Raw genomic sequence first — 18,854 nt, forward strand, 5'->3', positions numbered from 1 at the left:
TCGGGTTCAAGTCCGGGCAACTCAAGGACATTCAGAGACTTGTCCCGAAGCCACTCCTTGGCTGTGAGCTGATAATCGTTGTCCTGTTGGAAGGTAAACCTTCCCCCAGTTCGAGGTCCTGTACTTTTCTCCGTTCATCTTTTCCTCGATCCCGGTCCCTGCCGCTGAAAAACATCCCCACAGCATGATGCTGCCACCTCCATAATTCACCGTAGGGATGGTGCCAAATTTCCTCCAGACGTGACGCTTGGCATTCATGCCAAAGAGTTCAATCTTAGTTTCATCAGACCAGAAAATCTTGTTTCTCATGGTCTTTAGGTGCCTTTTGGCAAACACCAAGCAGGCTGTCATGTGCCTTTTACTAAGGAGTGGCTTCTGTCTGGCCACTCTACCATGAAGGCCTGATTGGTGGAGTGCTGCAGAGATGGTTGTCCTTCCGGAAGGTTCTCCCATCTCCACAGAGGAACTCTGGAGCTCTGTCAGAGTGACCATCGTGTTTTTGGTCACCTCCCTGACCAAGGCCCTTCTCCCCCGATTGCTCAGTTTGGCCGGGAGGCCAGCTCTCGGAAGAGTCTTGGTGGTTCAAAACTTCTTCCACTTAAGAATGATGGAGGCCACTGTGTTCTTGGGGACCTTAAATAATTCTCCACCGACAATTACTTTGACCTCATGTCTTGGGTTTTGCTCTGACATGCACTGTGAACTGTTGGACCTTATATAGACAAGTGTGTGCCTTTCCAAATCATGTCCAATCAATTGAATTGACCACAGGTGGATTCCAATCAAGTTGAAGAAACATCTCAAGGATGATCAATGGAAACAGGATGCACCTGAGCTCAATTTCGAGTTTCATAGCAAAGGGTCTAAATACTTATGTAAATAAGGTCAATACAACAATTCTAAAAACCTGTTTACGCTTAGTCGTTATGGGTATTGTGATGTCGTTATGGGGTATTGTGTGCAGATTGCTGAGGATATTTATTTATTTTATCCATTTTAGAATAAGGCTGTAATGTAACAAAATGTGGAAAAAGTCAAGGGGTCTGAATACTTTCTGAATGCACTGTATATCATTCACACACACACACTAAAACGTATGGTTCCTGTATGGTATCAGAGCCCATGTCTCTAGATAACGTATGGTTCCTGTATGGTATCAGAGCCCATGTCTCTAGATAACGTATGGTTCCTGTATGGTATCAGAGCCCATGTCTCTAGATAACGTATGGTTCCTGTATGGTATCAGAGCCCATGTCTCTAGATAACGTATGGATCCTGTATGGTATCAGAGCCCATGTCTCTAGATAACGTATGGTTCCTGTATGGTATCAGAGCCCATGTCTCTAGATAACGTATGGTTCATGTATGGTATCAGAGCCCATGTCTCTAGATAACGTATGGTTCCTGTATGGTATCAGAGCCCATGTCTCTAGATAACGTATGGTTCCTGTATGGTATCAGAGCCCATGTCTCTAGATAACGTATGGTTCCTGTATGGTATCAGAGCCCATGTCTCTAGATAACGTATGGTTCCTGTATGGTATCAGAGCCCATGTCTCTAGATAACGTATGGTTCCTGTATGGTATCAGAGCCCATGTCTCTAGATAACGTATGGTTCCTGTATGGTATCAGAGCCCATGTCTCTAGATAACGTATGGTTCCTGTATGGTATCAGAGCCCATGTCTCTAGATAACGTATGGTTCCTGTATGGTATCAGAGCCCATGTCTCTAGATAACGTATCAAATCGTCTAGAAAGGTAAAGAAGTAAATCTCTAATAGTGACCTTTATTTAAGCACGGCGTCCCGTGATATCCCAGGGTGTGTTGTCCTATATGGTAACAGCTAACGCTACAGTGTCCAAGCCCAAAACACAGCAACCCACTCTGTGTGTCCGCCAGGCATGTCCACTACTGCCTTCCCCTAACCCCATGTACACACATGTGTGTTGTGGTGGAGTGGATGGCAGGTGCACCTATAAATGGGGTCCCCTGCCGTTTCCTGTGTGATGGCATCCAAGGTAGAGTGAGTGTGTTTAATGTAGTGTAGCAACATGTCTCTGTCCTTTCAGCCCATTGGTTCAAGTGCCAGTGGTGTGGCCCCACTCTTAGAACACCTGCTGTGGGAACACACTTGTGTGTGCGCATGCATGGACACACAAACACCCCCCCAAACAGCAGGCATGCACCATTTCCCATCTACATAAGGGAAAGACCCAACACGTAACAGGAATGTGATGATCTAAACGACTAGAACAGCTCCTTTAACCTAAAGCAGCTTCCCTTTAAAACACTGATACAGAAGGATGTATGGTTCTATAGCTGTCCACCTCTGGGACATCGTCTCCTTCAGTCTCTTTCCTCCGTAAAGCCACCTGCCATGTTGAGTGAGCAGGGAGCACTGAGGACTGGAGTAGCCCATCAAAAGTAGTGGGCCGCTGTCACACTGAGACCAACCAGCCACCAGGACGCGGTGGGGATCGGTCGGACTTCTCACGCACACAGACACACACGCGCACAGCAAGAGGGCCTTGGTCTTGTATGTGTGTATCTGGCAGTAGAGGAAGGAGCAGGCAGGCCTCTTTGATTGGCGTAATTAAAAAAGCCAAAACCCCAAACAAAAGGAGCGTTTTATGGAGCTCCCGCTAACTGGAGAGAGGCTCATTAGCCTAGCAGTGTAATTAGCAAGATGCCGCAGTCCTCGTTAAGGAGAAGTCATAATCGTAAACAAACGCCAGTGAACTCCGAGCCAGGAGCTGTAATGAACTGTCAGTGTTCTCTCACTATGAATGGAGAGCTAACAAAGACAGAGGGGCAGACACACACTGGCATACACACAATGTCTTAAAACACACGTTCATACACATTCTGGAGTGTATACACACACAGGCGCATGCACGTTCACACACACACACACACACACAGCAGGTTTCCATTGACCCAGGTTCTCCGTCAAATACAATGTCGTAAAACAAATCATTGTGACATGTGCAATGGAAATGGCAGATGTACAATTGGAGAAAAGTTCTAAAGATGAACAACATTGTCATCTGTTCGACAGGGGTGGATTTTCTGGGGTCGACCTTTCTTTATTGCGGCAAATGATGATGGAACAGTATTTTTCGAATAAAGGATGAATGACGAATCATATTTAAGCGGGGCACGTGATGTCATCACGTAACTATAAAGCTCCAGTCCACATTTCATTTAAAATGCCTACTGCAAGCAAATTCAATTTTTTCAACTATTAAAATAATGTTTATTTGCAGGACAAGGATTGTCTTGACTTGCAAGAATGCCTGAATTGCTTCACCTTGCTTTTCTGGTTGGCTGATGGAAGTTTCATCATCCAATTATTTCAGCTCTACAGGAGTGCATGTTTCACCAGGGCACGGACCGTGGCGATACGTTGGCACATGACAATTATTACAATATGGCAAATATTAGTCAATTATTGCATTCTATCCATGCTGGCTTTCACAAGCTGCCTGAGAGGTGGTAGAACTGGCTTTTGTAAATATATTAATGAGTAACAATTCAACCACTGTTGTATTAGACACTATCGTTTCTGTTGTTGTTGGTGTGACATCACTACATCCAGCCGACTTCCTTGCATCCAGCCGACTCCGTTACATCTAGCCGACTCCGTTACATCCAGCCGACTCCGTTACATCCAGCCGACTCCGTTACATCCAGCCGACTCCGTTACATCCAGCCGACTCCGTTACATCCAGCCGACTCCGTTACATCCAACAACAACAGGTCTTACAGGACTAATTGACTAAAACAGGTGCACGCACACACACAAAGAAACAGATATACACAGACACTAACGGGAATTACATCCAGCCGACCCCGTTACATCCAGCCGACCCCGTTACATCCAGCCGACCCCGTTACATCCAGCCGACCCCGTTACATCCAGCCGACCCCGTTACATCCAGCCGACATCGTTAGAAAGTGCTTAGAAAATACAAGTCAGCTGGATGTAATGAAGTCGGCTGGATGTAATGAAGTCGACCCCGTTACATCCAGCCGACCCCGTTACATCCAGCCGACATCGTTACATCCAGCAGACTTCGTTACATCCAGCAGACTTCGTTACATCCAGCAGACTTCGTTACATCCAGCCGACTTCGTTACATCCAGCCGACTTCGTTACATCCAGCCGACTTCGTTACATCCAGCCGACTTCGTTACATCCAGCCGACTTCGTTACATCCAGCCGACTTCGTTACATCCAGCCGACTTCGTTACATCCAGCCGACTTCGTTACATCCAGCCGACTTCGTTACATCCAGCCGACTTCGTTACATCCAGCCGACTTCGTTACATCCAGCCGACTTCGTTACATCCAGCTGACTTGTATTTTCTAAGCACTTTCTAAGCACTTTCTAAATGTACTTTCTAAATGCCTTGGCAGCAGCTAATGGGGATCCATAATAAATACAAATCGAGACACACACAGAAACAATTCTGGTGACAGATCCCTCATAATGTCTCTTACCCTTGGATTTAACTCACTCGGAGGGCCACATGTATTCTAGATGGCCCCTCACCATCTCTGTATTCTAGATGGCCCCTCACCATCTCTGTATTCTAGATGGCCCCTCACCATCTCTGTATTCTAGATGGCCCCTCACCATCTCTGTATTCTAGATGGCCCCTCACCATCTCTGTATTCTAGATGGCCCCTCACCATCTCTGTATTCTAGATGGCCCTTCACCATCTCTGTATTCTAGATGGCCCCTCACCATCTCTGTATTCTAGATGGCCCCTCACCATCTCTGTATTCTAGATGGCCCCTCACCATCTCTGTATTCTAGATGGCCCTTCACCATCTCTGTATTCTAGATGGCCCTTCACCATCTCTGTATTCTAGATGGCCCTTCACCATCTCTGTATTCTAGATGGCAATTCACTATCTCTGGACTAATTGACTAACTAGCTCTTACAGGACTAATTGACTAAAACAGGTGCATGCACATATATACGCAGACAGACACACGCACGCACGCACGCACGCAAAGAAACAGATATACACAGACACTAACGGGAAGCATCCACACATTACCACAGCCGCTATAGCCTAAACCTGCAGGTAGACACTGAAGAAGAAGAATCAACAGCGTGGGTATTTATGGTAAAGGTCAATGTGTAGGCATACGGCCGTATAAGACTCATTCTTTATACACTACTGTAGAGTATTCATGGAGACTAGCTTTGAGATGCAACATCCACTGTTACATATCTGATCTGGGGAACACATTGTTGTGAGAAGTGATTGATCTCATGATTGATCTCATCTTTAATAGGGGAGGAGCCAGGTGAGCATGCGCAGTAAGTGGTATCCATGGAGATGATAGGCCCACTTCCTGTGCTGGAAGAAATGGGTACCGGGGTGTGTGTGTGTGTGTGTGTATTCTATAACCACCAATTAACTGCTTCTACAGGGTCAGGGAGAATCAAATGCTGTTTCAGAGACAATTATGATTCTGTGAGATAGGTGGCTGCCAAGTATCACTGTGTGTGTGTGTGTAAGAGAAAATTTGTGAGCGAGAGAGAGAGAGAGAGAGCGAGCGAGGTGGCTGTGGAAACCTCACAGAGTCCAAAGGAAACTATTACCTGGCCGTATACTAACTGATGAATTCAGCGTCTGCTAAATGACTCAAATGTAAATCTACACCAAAACATAAATGAAGAAGAATATTGATCTTGTGAATAGGTTGTGAACAGGTTGTGAATAGGTTGTGAACAGGTTGTGAACAGGAAACAAAGTATGAACAGAAGTAAGCATTCGTGTCTGCATAAATATGTTCACACAGACAGTTGTATGATTTCCATGTTTACCATATCACATTATGTACCCATTTGTGAATATGCGTGTCCTGCGAGTGTGTGTGTCCGTCCTGCGAGTGTGTGTCTCTGTCCTGCGAGTGTGTGTGTGTCCGTCCTGCGAGTGTGTGTGTGTCTCTGTCCTGCGAGTGTGTGTGTGTCCGTCCTGCGAGTGTGTGTGTGTCTCTGTCCTGCGAGTGTGTGTGTGTCCATCCTGCGAGTGTGTGTCTCTGTCCTGCGAGTGTGTGTGTGTGTCCTGTGAGTATGTGTTCCCGGCCCCCCTCACCTGCAGCAGGGGCCTCTGCACCGCCAGGACCTTCATAGTATCAGCACTAGCCAGGACTTTCAGTGGATCTGCTGTCTTGCTGACGGCCTGGATCTCCTTGTTGATCTCTGTTCTGACCTGGTGCAGGAACAGGTCGTTGATGTAGTAGGTCAGGAAGGTCCGGAGCTGGCACTGCTTGGCCTGGCCCGGTGGACCCATGTTCTGCTCCGTCTCATTGATGAACCTTGGGGGGGACAATGTTGAGGGAACGTTAGAGAGAGTGGAGAGGAACGTTGCGGCAACATTAGCCTGGATAAACTTATGGAATGAAACAGAGACTGGACAGGAATGTTAGTGCAACATCAGAGAAACTGTACAAGGAGGCTACAGCAATGTTAGCCTGGATATAGATATATATATTTATCCAAAGCGTGCATACATTGTTCTTGGGGGTGGCCCCAGTGGGAAACGAAGCAACGATCCTTGGCGCTGCAGGCACCAGCCTCTACCAACTGAGCCACACAGGACCACTTAGGGAAAGGGGGGATACCTAGTCAGTTGTACAGGGAAAGGGGGGAATACCTAGTCAGTTGTAAAGGGAAAGGGGGATACCTAGTCAGTTGTACAGGGAAAGGGGGGAATACCTAGTCAGTTGTAAAGGGAAAGGGGGATACCTAGTCAGTTGTAAAGGGAAAGGGGGATACCTAGTCAGTTGTAAAGGGAAAGGGGGGAGACCTAGTCAGTTGTAAAGGGAAAGGGGGATACCTAGTCAGTTGTAAAGGGAAAGGGGGGATATCTAGTCAGTTGTAAAGGGAAAGGGGGATACCTAGTCAGTTGTAAAGGGAAAGGGGGATACCTAGTCAGTTGTAAAGGGAAAGGGGGGATACCTAGTCAGTTGTAAAGGGAAAGGAGGGATACCTAGTCAGTTGTACAGGGAAAGGGGGGATACCTAGTCAGTTGTAAAGGGAAAGGGGGGATACCTAGTCAGTTGTATAGGGAAAGGGGGGATACCTAGTCAGTTGTAAAGGGAAAGGGGGGATACCTAGTCAGTTGTAAAGGGAAAGGGGGGATACCTAGTCAGTTGTAAAGGGGGGATACCTAGTCAGTTGTTGTAAAGGGAAAGGAGGGATACCTAGTCAGTTGTAAAGGGAAAGGGGGGATACCTAGTCAGTTGTAAAGGGAAAGGGGGGATACCTAGTCAGTTGTAAAGGGAAAGGGGGGATACCTAGTCAGTTGTAAAGGGAAAGGGGGGAGACCTAGTCAGTTGTAAAGGGAAAGGGGGATACCTAGTCAGTTGTACGACTGAATGCCTTCAACTGAAATGTGTCTTCCACATTTAACCCCTCTAGGAACGTAAGAAGTAGTTCCACTAGCTGCAGAACACAGATGCTGTAATACCCATGATAAGGAGGCGATAATGTATTCCCATTAAATAAACAGAGGGGCATTGCGTTACCAAAATGAGTGGTAGTATTGCGAACTAATTTGGAGAGAATAATTGCCGTGCAGACTGTATTCATACTTTTAGAAAAGTTAAGAGTTAAAGGGCGATAACATGCCAGGATGTTTCCATGACCAGTCCTGGATAACTTGGACAAACTGCTCGGGATAAGTCCTTGAAAACACTGGCGTCCTCCGATCTACATGGGTGAGTGTTTAACTAGCTGTTGAGTTGGTCAGATAGGGTCACCCAGCAATGGAAGGGCTGGGGAGCACCATACACACCTCATTTGTCAAGGAATCACTAATAATCACTAGGCCTGTCACACACACACACAGACACACACCATAGCACACCTCCACGCAAGAGCGAGTGTGTCCGCTACAGCTTAACACACACAAATAAATCACATCCTTCACGTCAGGGTGAAGGGGGACAGATCTATTCAGAGTTGGATCTATGGAGGGAGAGGAGAGGAGAGGAGAGGAGAGGAGAGGAGAGGAAAGAAGGAAGGAAGGAAGGAAGGAAGGAAGGAAGGAAGGAAGGAAGGAAGGAAGGAAGGAAGGAAGGAAGGAAGGAAGGAAGTGAGAAAGTGAGAAAGTGAGAAAGTGAGAAAGTGAGGTAGGGAAGAAAGCAGGAAAGATGGAGAGGCTGAACAGAATGGAATGAAGAAAGGAAGGAAATGAATGAATGAACAAGAAGGAAGGGAGATGGAAGGAAGGATGGAAGGAAGGATGGAAGGAAGGATGGAGCCAGGGAAGACTCCTATGATGTCTGGACTCTAGGTGTCTATATTGGGGGACAGCAGGGCTAGAGAGAGGGCTCTGTAGAAGGCTCTAGGTGTCTATATTAGGGGACAGCAGGGCTAGAGAGAGGGCTCTGTAGAAGGCTCTAGGTGTCTATATTGGGGGACAGCAGGGCTAGAGAGAGGGCTCTGTAGAAGGCTCTAGGTGTCTATATTAGGGGACAGCAGGGCTAGAGAGAGGGCTCTGTAGAAGGCTCTAGGTGTCTATATTAGGGGACAGCAGGGCTAGAGAGAGGGCTCTGTAGAAGGCTCTAGATGTCTATATTAGGGGACAGCAGGGCTAGAGAGAGGGCTCTGTAGAAGGCTCTAGGTGTCTATATTAGGGGACAGCAGGGCTAGAGAGAGGGCTCTGTAGAAGGCTCTAGGTGACTATATTAGGGGACAGCAGGGCTAGAGAGAGGGCTCTGTAGAAGGCTCTAGGTGACTATATTGGGGGACAGCAGGGCTAGAGAGAGGGCTCTGTAGAAGGCTCTAGGTGTCTATATTGGGGGACAGCAGGGCTAGAGAGAGGGCTCTGTAGAAGGCTCTAGGTGTCTATATTGGGGGACAGCAGGGCTAGAGAGAGGGCTCTGTAGAAGGCTCTAGGTGTCTATATTAGGGGACAGCAGGGATAGAGAGAGGGCTCTGTAGAAGGCTCTAGGTGACTATATTAGGGGACAGCAGGGCTAGAGAGAGGGCTCTGTAGAAGGCTCTAGGTGACTATATTAGGGGACAGCAGGGCTAGAGAGAGGGCTCTGTAGAAGGCTCTAGGTGTCTATATTGGGGGACAGCAGGGCTAGAGAGAGGGCTCTGTAGAAGGCTCTAGGTGTCTATATTAGGGGACAGCAGGGCTAGAGAGAGGGCTCTGTAGAAGGCTCTAGGTGTCTATATTAGGGGACAGCAGGGCTAGAGAGAGGGCTCTGTAGAAGGCTCTAGGTGTCTATATTAAGGGACAGCAGGGCTAGAGAGAGGGCTCTGTAGAAGGCTCTAGGTGTCTATATTAGGGGACAGCAGGGCTAGAGAGAGGGCTCTGTAGAAGGCTCTAGGTGTCTATATTGGGGGACAGCAGGGCTAGAGAGAGGGCTCTGTAGAAGGCTCTAGGTGTCTATATTGGGGGACAGCAGGGCTAGAGAGAGGGCTCTGTAGAAGGCTCTAGGTGTCTATATTAGGGGACAGCAGGGCTAGAGAGAGGGCTCTGTAGAAGGCTCTAGATGTCTATATTAGGGGACAGCAGGGCTAGAGAGAGGGCTCTGTAGAAGGCTCTAGGTGTCTATATTAGGGGACAGCAGGGCTAGAGAGAGGGCTCTGTAGAAGGCTCTAGGTGACTATATTAGGGGACAGCAGGGCTAGAGAGAGGGCTCTGTAGAAGGCTCTAGGTGACTATATTGGGGGACAGCAGGGCTAGAGAGAGGGCTCTGTAGAAGGCTCTAGGTGTCTATATTGGGGGACAGCAGGGCTAGAGAGAGGGCTCTGTAGAAGGCTCTAGGTGTCTATATTGGGGGACAGCAGGGCTAGAGAGAGGGCTCTGTAGAAGGCTCTAGGTGTCTATATTAGGGGACAGCAGGGATAGAGAGAGGGCTCTGTAGAAGGCTCTAGGTGACTATATTAGGGGACAGCAGGGCTAGAGAGAGGGCTCTGTAGAAGGCTCTAGGTGACTATATTAGGGGACAGCAGGGCTAGAGAGAGGGCTCTGTAGAAGGCTCTAGGTGTCTATATTGGGGGACAGCAGGGCTAGAGAGAGGGCTCTGTAGAAGGCTCTAGGTGTCTATATTAGGGGACAGCAGGGCTAGAGAGAGGGCTCTGTAGAAGGCTCTAGGTGTCTATATTAGGGGACAGCAGGGCTAGAGAGAGGGCTCTGTAGAAGGCTCTAGGTGTCTATATTAAGGGACAGCAGGGCTAGAGAGAGGGCTCTGTAGAAGGCTCTAGGTGTCTATATTAGGGGACAGCAGGGCTAGAGAGAGGGCTCTGTAGAAGGCTCTAGGTGTCTATATTAGGGGACAGCAGGGCTAGAGAGAGGGCTCTGTAGAAGGCTCTAGGTGTCTATATTAAGGGACAGCAGGGCTAGAGAGAGGGCTCTGTAGAAGGCTCTAGGTGTCTATATTAGGGGACAGCAGGGCTAGAGAGAGGGCTCTGTAGAAGGCTCTAGGTGTCTATATTGGGGGACAGCAGGGCTAGAGAGAGGGCTCTGTAGAAGGCTCTAGGTGTCTATATTGGGGGACAGCAGGGCTAGAGAGAGGGCTCTGTAGAAGGCTCTAGGTGTCTATATTGGGGGACAGCAGGGCTAGAGAGAGGGCTCTGTAGAAGGCTCTAGGTGTCTATATTGGGGGACAGCAGGGCTAGAGAGAGGGCTCTGTAGAAGGCTCTAGGTGTCTATATTGGGGGACAGCAGGGCTAGAGAGAGGGCTCTGTAGAAGGCTCTAGGTGTCTATATTGGGGGACAGCAGGGCTAGAGAGAGGGCTCTGTAGAAGGCTCTAGGTGTCTATATTAGGGGACAGCAGGGCTAGAGAGAGGGCTCTGTAGAAGGCTCTAGGTGACTATATTAGGGGACAGCAGGGCTAGAGAGAGGGCTCTGTAGAAGGCTCTAGGTGTCTATATTAGGGGACAGCAGGGCTAGAGAGAGGGCTCTGTAGAAGGCTCTAGGTGTCTATATTAGGGGACAGCAGGGCTAGAGAGAGGGCTCTGTAGAAGGCTCTAGGTGACTATATTAGGGGACAGCAGGGCTAGAGAGAGGGCTCTGTAGAAGGCTCTAGGTGTCTATATTAGGGGACAGCAGGGCTAGAGAGAGGGCTCTGTAGAAGGCTCTAGGTGTCTATATTAGGGGACAGCAGGGATAGAGAGAGGGCTCTGTAGAAGGCTCTAGGTGTCTATATTAGGGGACAGCAGGGCTAGAGAGAGGGCTCTGTAGAAGGCTCTAGGTGACTATATTAGGGAACAGCAGGGCTAGAGAGAGGGCTCTGTAGAAGGCTCTAGGTGTCTATATTAGGGGACAGCAGGGCTAGAGAGAGGGCTCTGTAGAAGGCTCTAGGTGACTATATTAGGGAACAGCAGGGCTAGAGAGAGGGCTCTGTAGAAGGCTCTAGGTGTCTATATTAGGGGACAGCAGGGCTAGAGAGAGGGCTCTGTAGAAGGCTCTAGGTGTCTATATTGGGGGACAGCAGGGCTAGAGAGAGGGCTCTGTAGAAGGCTCTAGGTGACTATATTAGGGAACAGCAGGGCTAGAGAGAGGGCTCTGTAGAAGGCTCTAGGTGTCTATATTAGGGGACAGCAGGGCTAGAGAGAGGGCTCTGTAGAAGGCTCTAGGTGTCTATATTAGGGAACAGCAGGGCTAGAGAGAGGGCTCTGTAGAAGGCTCTAGGTGTCTATATTAGGGGACAGCAGGGCTAGAGAGAGGGCTCTGTAGAAGGCTCTAGGTGTCTATATTAGGGGACAGCAGGGCTAGAGAGAGGGCTCTGTAGAAGGCTCTAGGTGACTATATTAGGGGACAGCAGGGCTAGAGAGAGGGCTCTGTAGAAGGCTCTAGGTGTCTATATTAGGGGACAGCAGGGCTAGAGAGAGGGCTCTGTAGAAGGCTCTAGGTGTCTATATTAGGGAACAGCAGGGCTAGAGAGAGGGCTCTGTAGAAGGCTCTAGGTGACTATATTAGGGGACAGCAGGGCTAGAGAGAGGGCTCTGTAGAAGGCTCTAGGTGACTATATTAGGGGACAGCAGGGCTAGAGAGAGGGCTCTGTAGAAGGCTCTAGGTGTCTATATTAGGGAACAGCAGGGCTAGAGAGAGGGCTCTGTAGAAGGCTCTAGGTGACTATATTAGGGGACAGCAGGGCTAGAGAGAGGGCTCTGTAGAAGGCTCTAGGTGACTATAGGGAAAGGGGGGGAATGGGATACCTCAGTTGCACAACTGAAATGTGTCTTCTGCATTTAACCCAACCCCTCTGAATCGTGGGGGTGGGGGGTGAGAGAGCGAGAGAGAGCGAGAGACTAATTTAAGTTGAGTCTACAATGACTACCAGGCACCCAGCCCATCTTAAAATACACAGAACATCACTAAATACCCCTCAATAACTCTAAATATAATTAGTGCTGACAACATTTAATAAATGCAATTTTTTGTTGTTGTTGTTGTTATTGATCGAGAACCCAAGTTGCAGCGTAAACGTTCCATGCAGACCAAGAAGATACATCATGTCCTGTTACTATTGTCATTGTCTCAATATGCACAGCAAGTTGATGGATCTGGATTGGTGTGTGTGAGCACAGATGGATTTTAGTTGGTTAGAGCGATAACGTTTGAATAATGTTGGGGAGAGGACGGATGGATGCAGTCGAAGCCGCTCTCTGTCCAAATAACCATCTGGAGCTGAGCCTCAGGACTTGGCCCTGTGTCACCATGCAGTCAACGGAGGCAACTCAACTGTCCAGACGCTCAGCTAACGTTCAGGTGCTAACGTTCAGGTGCTAACGTTCAGGTGCTAACGTTCAGGTGCTAACGTTCAGGTGCTAACGTTCAGGTGCTAACGTTCAGGTGCTAACGTTCAGGTGCTAACGTTCAGGTGCTAACGTTCAGGTGCTAACCCGGACATTGACCTAACAACCAGGTAACATATTTATCAAATTGGCTGATAACGTTCAAAGGAATGTTGATGATGGCATTAGGTCCATTCAATTAATACTACAGTCTAGTGCCAACTTTGTGACATTCTACCTACTTTACACACACGTACGCCCACACACTGTAGCCAAGCAGGCTGTTGCCAGGCAACAAACATATTTACATAAGTCTAATGACCCAGTGAACCAGATGGAGACAGACAGAAGGGTGTGTTCATAACAATTCATCTGGTCTACCTTGATAGCTAGCAAATAGAGCCAATTTGGCTAAACTTGAAATATAAAGATTAGCTGGCTACTCAGTATCACATGGACTGGTTGAGAGATTGTTTATGAGACCTGTGCTAATTTTCTACAATGCCTGCTACAATAAGTTAGTAATTATTAGTGAATGTGGATTATGCATGGTTCTGGTTAAATATGTAACAAAAAGTGCATTTTCATAGACTTGAAAGCCAAATCAGTGACTGTTGCAAAAAAAAAAAAAAGCAGGTGAAACTATTTTGTTAAAATAATAAAATAATGAATGGGTATTATGGTTGTGGAAGGCTTATATTTAGCCTGGGTATCATTGCACAAACCCCAAATCCATTAGATTATTGCTGACTGTTTGAAAACCTTTAATTGTACAACAAAGTTTTAGTTTAAAAAATATATAATTTTTTTAAAATCACAATATATGTTGTGAATTGCCTATAAATTAGAAGAAAATATCATAGTAGCAGTACGTTACAAGAGATACAGTAACTCTCAGAAGTTGGAAACCACCTCCACAGTAGCAGTACGGTACAAGAGATACAGTAACTCTCAGAAGTTGGAAACCACCTCCACAGTAGCAGTACGGTACAAGAGCTACAGTAACTCTCAGAAGTTGGAAACCACCTCCACAGTAGCAGTACGGTACAAGAGATACAGTAACTCTCAGAAGTTGGAAGCCACCTCCACAGTAGCAGTACGTTACAAGAGATACAGTAACTCTCAGAAGTTGGAAACCACCTCCACAGTAGCAGTACGGTACAAGAGCTACAGTAACTCTCAGAAGTTGGAAACCACCTCCACAGTAGCAGTACGTTACAAGAGATACAGTAACTCTCAGAAGTTGGAAGCCACCCACAGTAGCAGTACGGTACAAGAGCTACAGTAACTCTCAGAAGTTGGAAACCACCTCCACAGTAGCAGTACGGTACAAGAGCTACAGTAACTCTCAGAAGTTGGAAACCACCTCCACAGTAGCAGTACGGTACAAGAGATACAGTAACTCTCAGAAGTTGGAAACCCCCTCCACAGTAGCAGTACGGTACAAGAGCTACAGTAACTCTCAGCTATTATTTAATGGTGAACCTCAGTTCTTCTGACGATGCCAAGTTGCCCACATCATCATAATAATACTATTGTAAGCCAGTGTCTTGGCTACTTCTGGAGCTGTGACTGGCCCAGGTCATTTAAATCTCTATTCTGTCTACAACTAAATCACTACTAAAATTAACTCCTTTAAGCCTTTAAACTTTCCTATTCAACAGATAAGAATTCAATAATGAGGTCTGTTTGAGATAACATGTTTACTAATGGTGGGATCCCATATGACATTTGTTGAAAAAGGTTACTTGGGTAATGGCAGTGAGTAAGTCCTAAATGCCACCCAATTCCTTATAGACCCTGGTCAACAGTAGTGCACTGTAAAGGGAATCGGGTGTCATTTGGGACACAAACAGAGAGAGCAGAACACCCGGGGAAGATGTCACAGGGCACAGTATGAGTCGCATCACCACGGAGACACCACGGCAACACTGTGGTGATGGTGGTGGGACGCCGGTGCTCTGGTCTGTGAAATACAAATTAATAACCGTGCAAATCTGATGAGCAGTCCTCATCCTCCGCACACACACATTCAGACTCATCCCCCTAACACACACACACACACACACACACACACACACACACACACACACACACACACACACACATTCAGACTCATCCCCCTAACACACACAGCGCACTGTCCTGAGGTCATCTCGGCCCTGTCCAGACTCCACAGACATCCCCCCACATCCCCCTTCACACACACCGAGGCAGCCAGCAGGCATTGCTCACTCTTAATAAGGAGATTAGGTCCCATAATTCGAGAGCTGTTCCATGGTCTTGCTGGTCCAGCAGCAGAAATAGAATGACTAGTGGGATGGACAGTCAGTCAGTGGTTTAATGGCTCATCAACAGGAAATCTTCATTAGTCCACGTGCAAATGAGACTGACACCCAGGCAACCAACGAACGAACGCACGCACGCACGCACGCACACACACACACAGTCAACCACTGATCTGGCTCCATCACTGATCACTCCACACACCCACTAGTGAAGAGAGACGCAGAGAGCAGCAGCACTTCCTCACCCTAGGACAGGGCTCTTCTGGATCCAACGGCTCTTCCAGTCGCACTAAAACCCCAGTTTATTAGCAGAGACTGCATTTGATTGTGCTAGACAGCATCTAATTGACTATCTTCAGGAAACAGATGTCGGAGCCCGAGGCTAGCGCTGGATAATTGTCTGCGCAGTACCCTCCCTGTGTATATTGATATAAAAATAACATTCAGAACTCACTCACACCAACAGTGTGCCCTCTAAATCTAATAACGCCCATCTTGTTATTCTACTGTATTGAAACTATTACGATAATGCTTGCTTTCAGAGGTAGAAGGACGATGATCTAAGGTCTGTTTTGTGTGTCCTCCCAAATGATTAAGGTTAGGACTTGGAGAGACTCAGCTGATCCTCGATCTGTGCCTAAGGGAAACTTCTATTTGGAGTGGGATGCTGAAGAGTGAGCGTGCCAAGACAGATTATAAACTATTTAAAATCTCCCAGAATTCTCCCTGGGCTCCGGCCTATCATCCGTGGCCAATTCCCATTACTCTGGCCACCAAAGAGGCCATACCTTGCTGAGACTCGACACACACTGTTGGAGATGAGTGTGTGTGTGCCTAAGTCTGTGTGTGTGTGTGTGTGTGTGTGTGTGTGTGTGTGTGTGTGTGTGTGTGTGTGTGTGTGTGTGTGTGTGTGTGTGTGTGTGTGGTGTGTGTGTCAATACTTCCAATCCCCCAATAAAACACATAACTCCAGGCTTGACAGTGCTTAGCCAACTGATGACATCATGTGACATCAGCACAGTCAGCACAGCAGTACACATTCACCTCAATGATTCCAATGTAATAAAAAGAGTTTGACTGGGACATTTTATGGGATTCACCACGCATCAGACATTACTTTTATTCAAAGGAATAAATCAATGAATGCTAAAACTGCAGGTTTTTTAATTGTTCTTCAACTGCATCCCAGTGGAGTAAAATAAAATGATATGAATTAGTCACTAGGGCATATTAAAACACACAGACCACTGAAACATCATCCAGGACTACGGTCGGACGTACTGTCACACTTTAGACTTGCCTGGCATTTACTAGGTATCAACAGATACTTTCTGCTAACTAACTGGTCCATACAGTAGTAATACCCATCACATAGTAATTTACTCCTATGATTATAAATGCCTTCCTACTGGACAAGGAATCTAGTCCTCCAGTCAACTTTCTCTTTAGCAACCGAACTTAGGGACGAGTAGGGTTGAAAAATGGTGACTTCCACAAAATTCAACGGTTTTCCAGAAGTCCTGGTTGGAGGAAACCAGATTTCCTGCTTATTCCCCCCAATATTGCTGTACAATATGCCCAAGGCACCAGTAGAGCCTCATATCGCCACTAGATGGCAATATGACAGCTTCCTCCACAAATCCCTCACAACACCAGTGTCTAACTCGAATCTCCTGATAGAAATGGCATTGAGAGAGCATTAAGATTCTACTCGCTAGGTTACCGTCTAAAGCCTGCTCGCTGTGTGTTGTGTTTATCGTTTTCTCCCGCTCAGACAAAGAGAGGCAGAGTGAAATGCATATGGTCGTCCCACACACACGCCCACCTCTCTCCCAGACTCCCCACTGTCTGCGGCCCTCTCTCACCCCTAGACAATTATTACACCAGTTAACAGCAATCACGTGTGTGTGTGTGTGTGTGTGACGCCATATTGGCAGGTTGGAACACAGCTTTTCTACTAAAAATAACAGGCAGAAGGAGGAGGAAGGAAGAGCTACAGTAGCCAACTAACCCTGTCTCTATGGGAGTTATACTGTCCTCATTCTAACCCTGTCTTTCTCCTAAGAGGGCTATGGGAGTTCTACTGTCCTCATTCTAACCCTGTCTTTCTCCTAAGAGGGCTATGGGAGTTCTACTGTCCTCATTCTAACCCGGTCTTTCTCCTAAGAGGGCTATGGGAGTTATACTGTCCTCATTCTAACCCTGTCTTTCTCCTAAGAGGGCTATGGGAGTTCTACTGTCCTCATTCTAACCCGGTCTTTCTCCTAAGAGGGCTATGGGAGTTATACTGTCCTCATTCTAACCCTGTCTTTCTCCTAAGAGGGCTATGGGAGTTCTACTGTCCTCATTCTAACCCTGTCTTTCTCCTAAGAGGGCTATGGGAATTCTACTGTCCTCATTCTAACCCTGTCTTTCTCCTAAGAGGGCTATGGGAATTCTACTGTCCTCATTCTAACCCAGAGGGAATGGTCTTCCTATATGCCCCTCAGTGAGTTACATGTTCAAGGAACGGTCTCTGTTACTGTCCCCATTGTGTAGGTTATAATGATACTACTGTTGTAATGGTGTTACTTTAAATCTGTACACCACAACAGGCAAAGGAAAAGATTATCTGGATGTTTCAGTAAGGTATCGTTTCCAAAAGGTGGCGTCACTCCTACGTCATGCTGGTCCCTCATCTGACGTAGGACAATACCTTGTTTGTGTGAATCTCAGTGTCTGTACTAGACCTGTCTGAGCGTTTGTAGGAGTGTATGTCCATGTCTCTGTGTCTCTCTCTGTGTGTGTGTATATCTGTATCCGTGTGTGTGTGTGTGTTTGAGCCCGGTCCTGTCTGTGGGTGTGTAGACCAATTAAAATAGGTGAGATTGATCACCTCAGGCTCTCCCCACTGTCTGGGCTTCCTGCAGTCAACAGGAAATGAGATGGCCTCGTTTAGCTGACGTCGCACCACCATGACAAATCACCCGCACAGAAGCCATGCAGTTCCTGTGGCCTCCTCTCTCTTCTTTCTTCTCCTCTCTCATCTATTCCACTGCTCAATGTTTCTCCAACCTCTCCTCCCCCATTCCTCATTTCTTTTGTCCCCTTTATGTCTCCAAGTTCTCTAAGTTCTCTTCTCACGTTTCTCCTACTCTTTCTGTCTCCAATCTCTCTTCCTCCAGTGTGGAGAAAATATAATGTATGTGGGTATTCATTTAACTGCAAGCCTTTAAACTGCAGGAGCACCGAAAATAAAAGAACTGTGCTGATGTCCATGACAATAAGGGTAGTTACAGGCTGTAGTGGATATGACCCATGATAATGTCCATGACAATAAGGGTAGTTACAGGCTGTAGTGGATATGACCCATGCTAATGTCCATGACAATAAGGGTAGTTACAGGCTGTAGTGGATATGACCCATGATAATGTCCATGACAATAAGGGTAGTTACAGGCTGTAGTGGATATGACCCATGATAATGTCCATGACAATAAGGGTAATTACAGGCTATAGTGGATATGACCCATGATAATGTCCATGACAATAAGGGTAGTTACAGGCTGTAGTGGATATGACCCATGATAATATCCATGACAATAAGGGTAGTTACAGGCTGTAGTGGATATGACCCATGATAATGTCCATGACAATAAGGGTAGTTACAGGCTGTAGTGGATATGACCCATGCTAATGTCCATGACAATAAGGGTAGTTAGAGGCTGGAGTGGATATGACCCATGATAATGTCCATGACAATAAGGGTAGTTACAGGCTGTAGTGGATATGACCCATGCT

The 18,854-nt window shown here is 47.1% G+C and overlaps 1 protein-coding gene across 1 annotated transcript in view; it reads right to left on the reverse strand.

The window, feature by feature from the left end:
- The window catches only part of LOC115197987 (exocyst complex component 4-like), a 244,656-nt gene that overhangs the window by 80,549 nt on the left and 145,253 nt on the right, over positions 1-18,854 (reverse strand). The window contains exon 11 of the mRNA XM_029759645.1: positions 6,122-6,344. Coding sequence (XP_029615505.1) covers positions 6,122-6,344 — 223 coding nt within the window. The remainder of the gene's footprint in view (positions 1-6,121; positions 6,345-18,854) is intronic.

Source organism: Salmo trutta, chromosome 8 (genome assembly GCF_901001165.1).
Source record: "Salmo trutta chromosome 8, fSalTru1.1, whole genome shotgun sequence".
Taxonomy (NCBI): Eukaryota; Metazoa; Chordata; class Actinopteri; order Salmoniformes; family Salmonidae; genus Salmo; species Salmo trutta.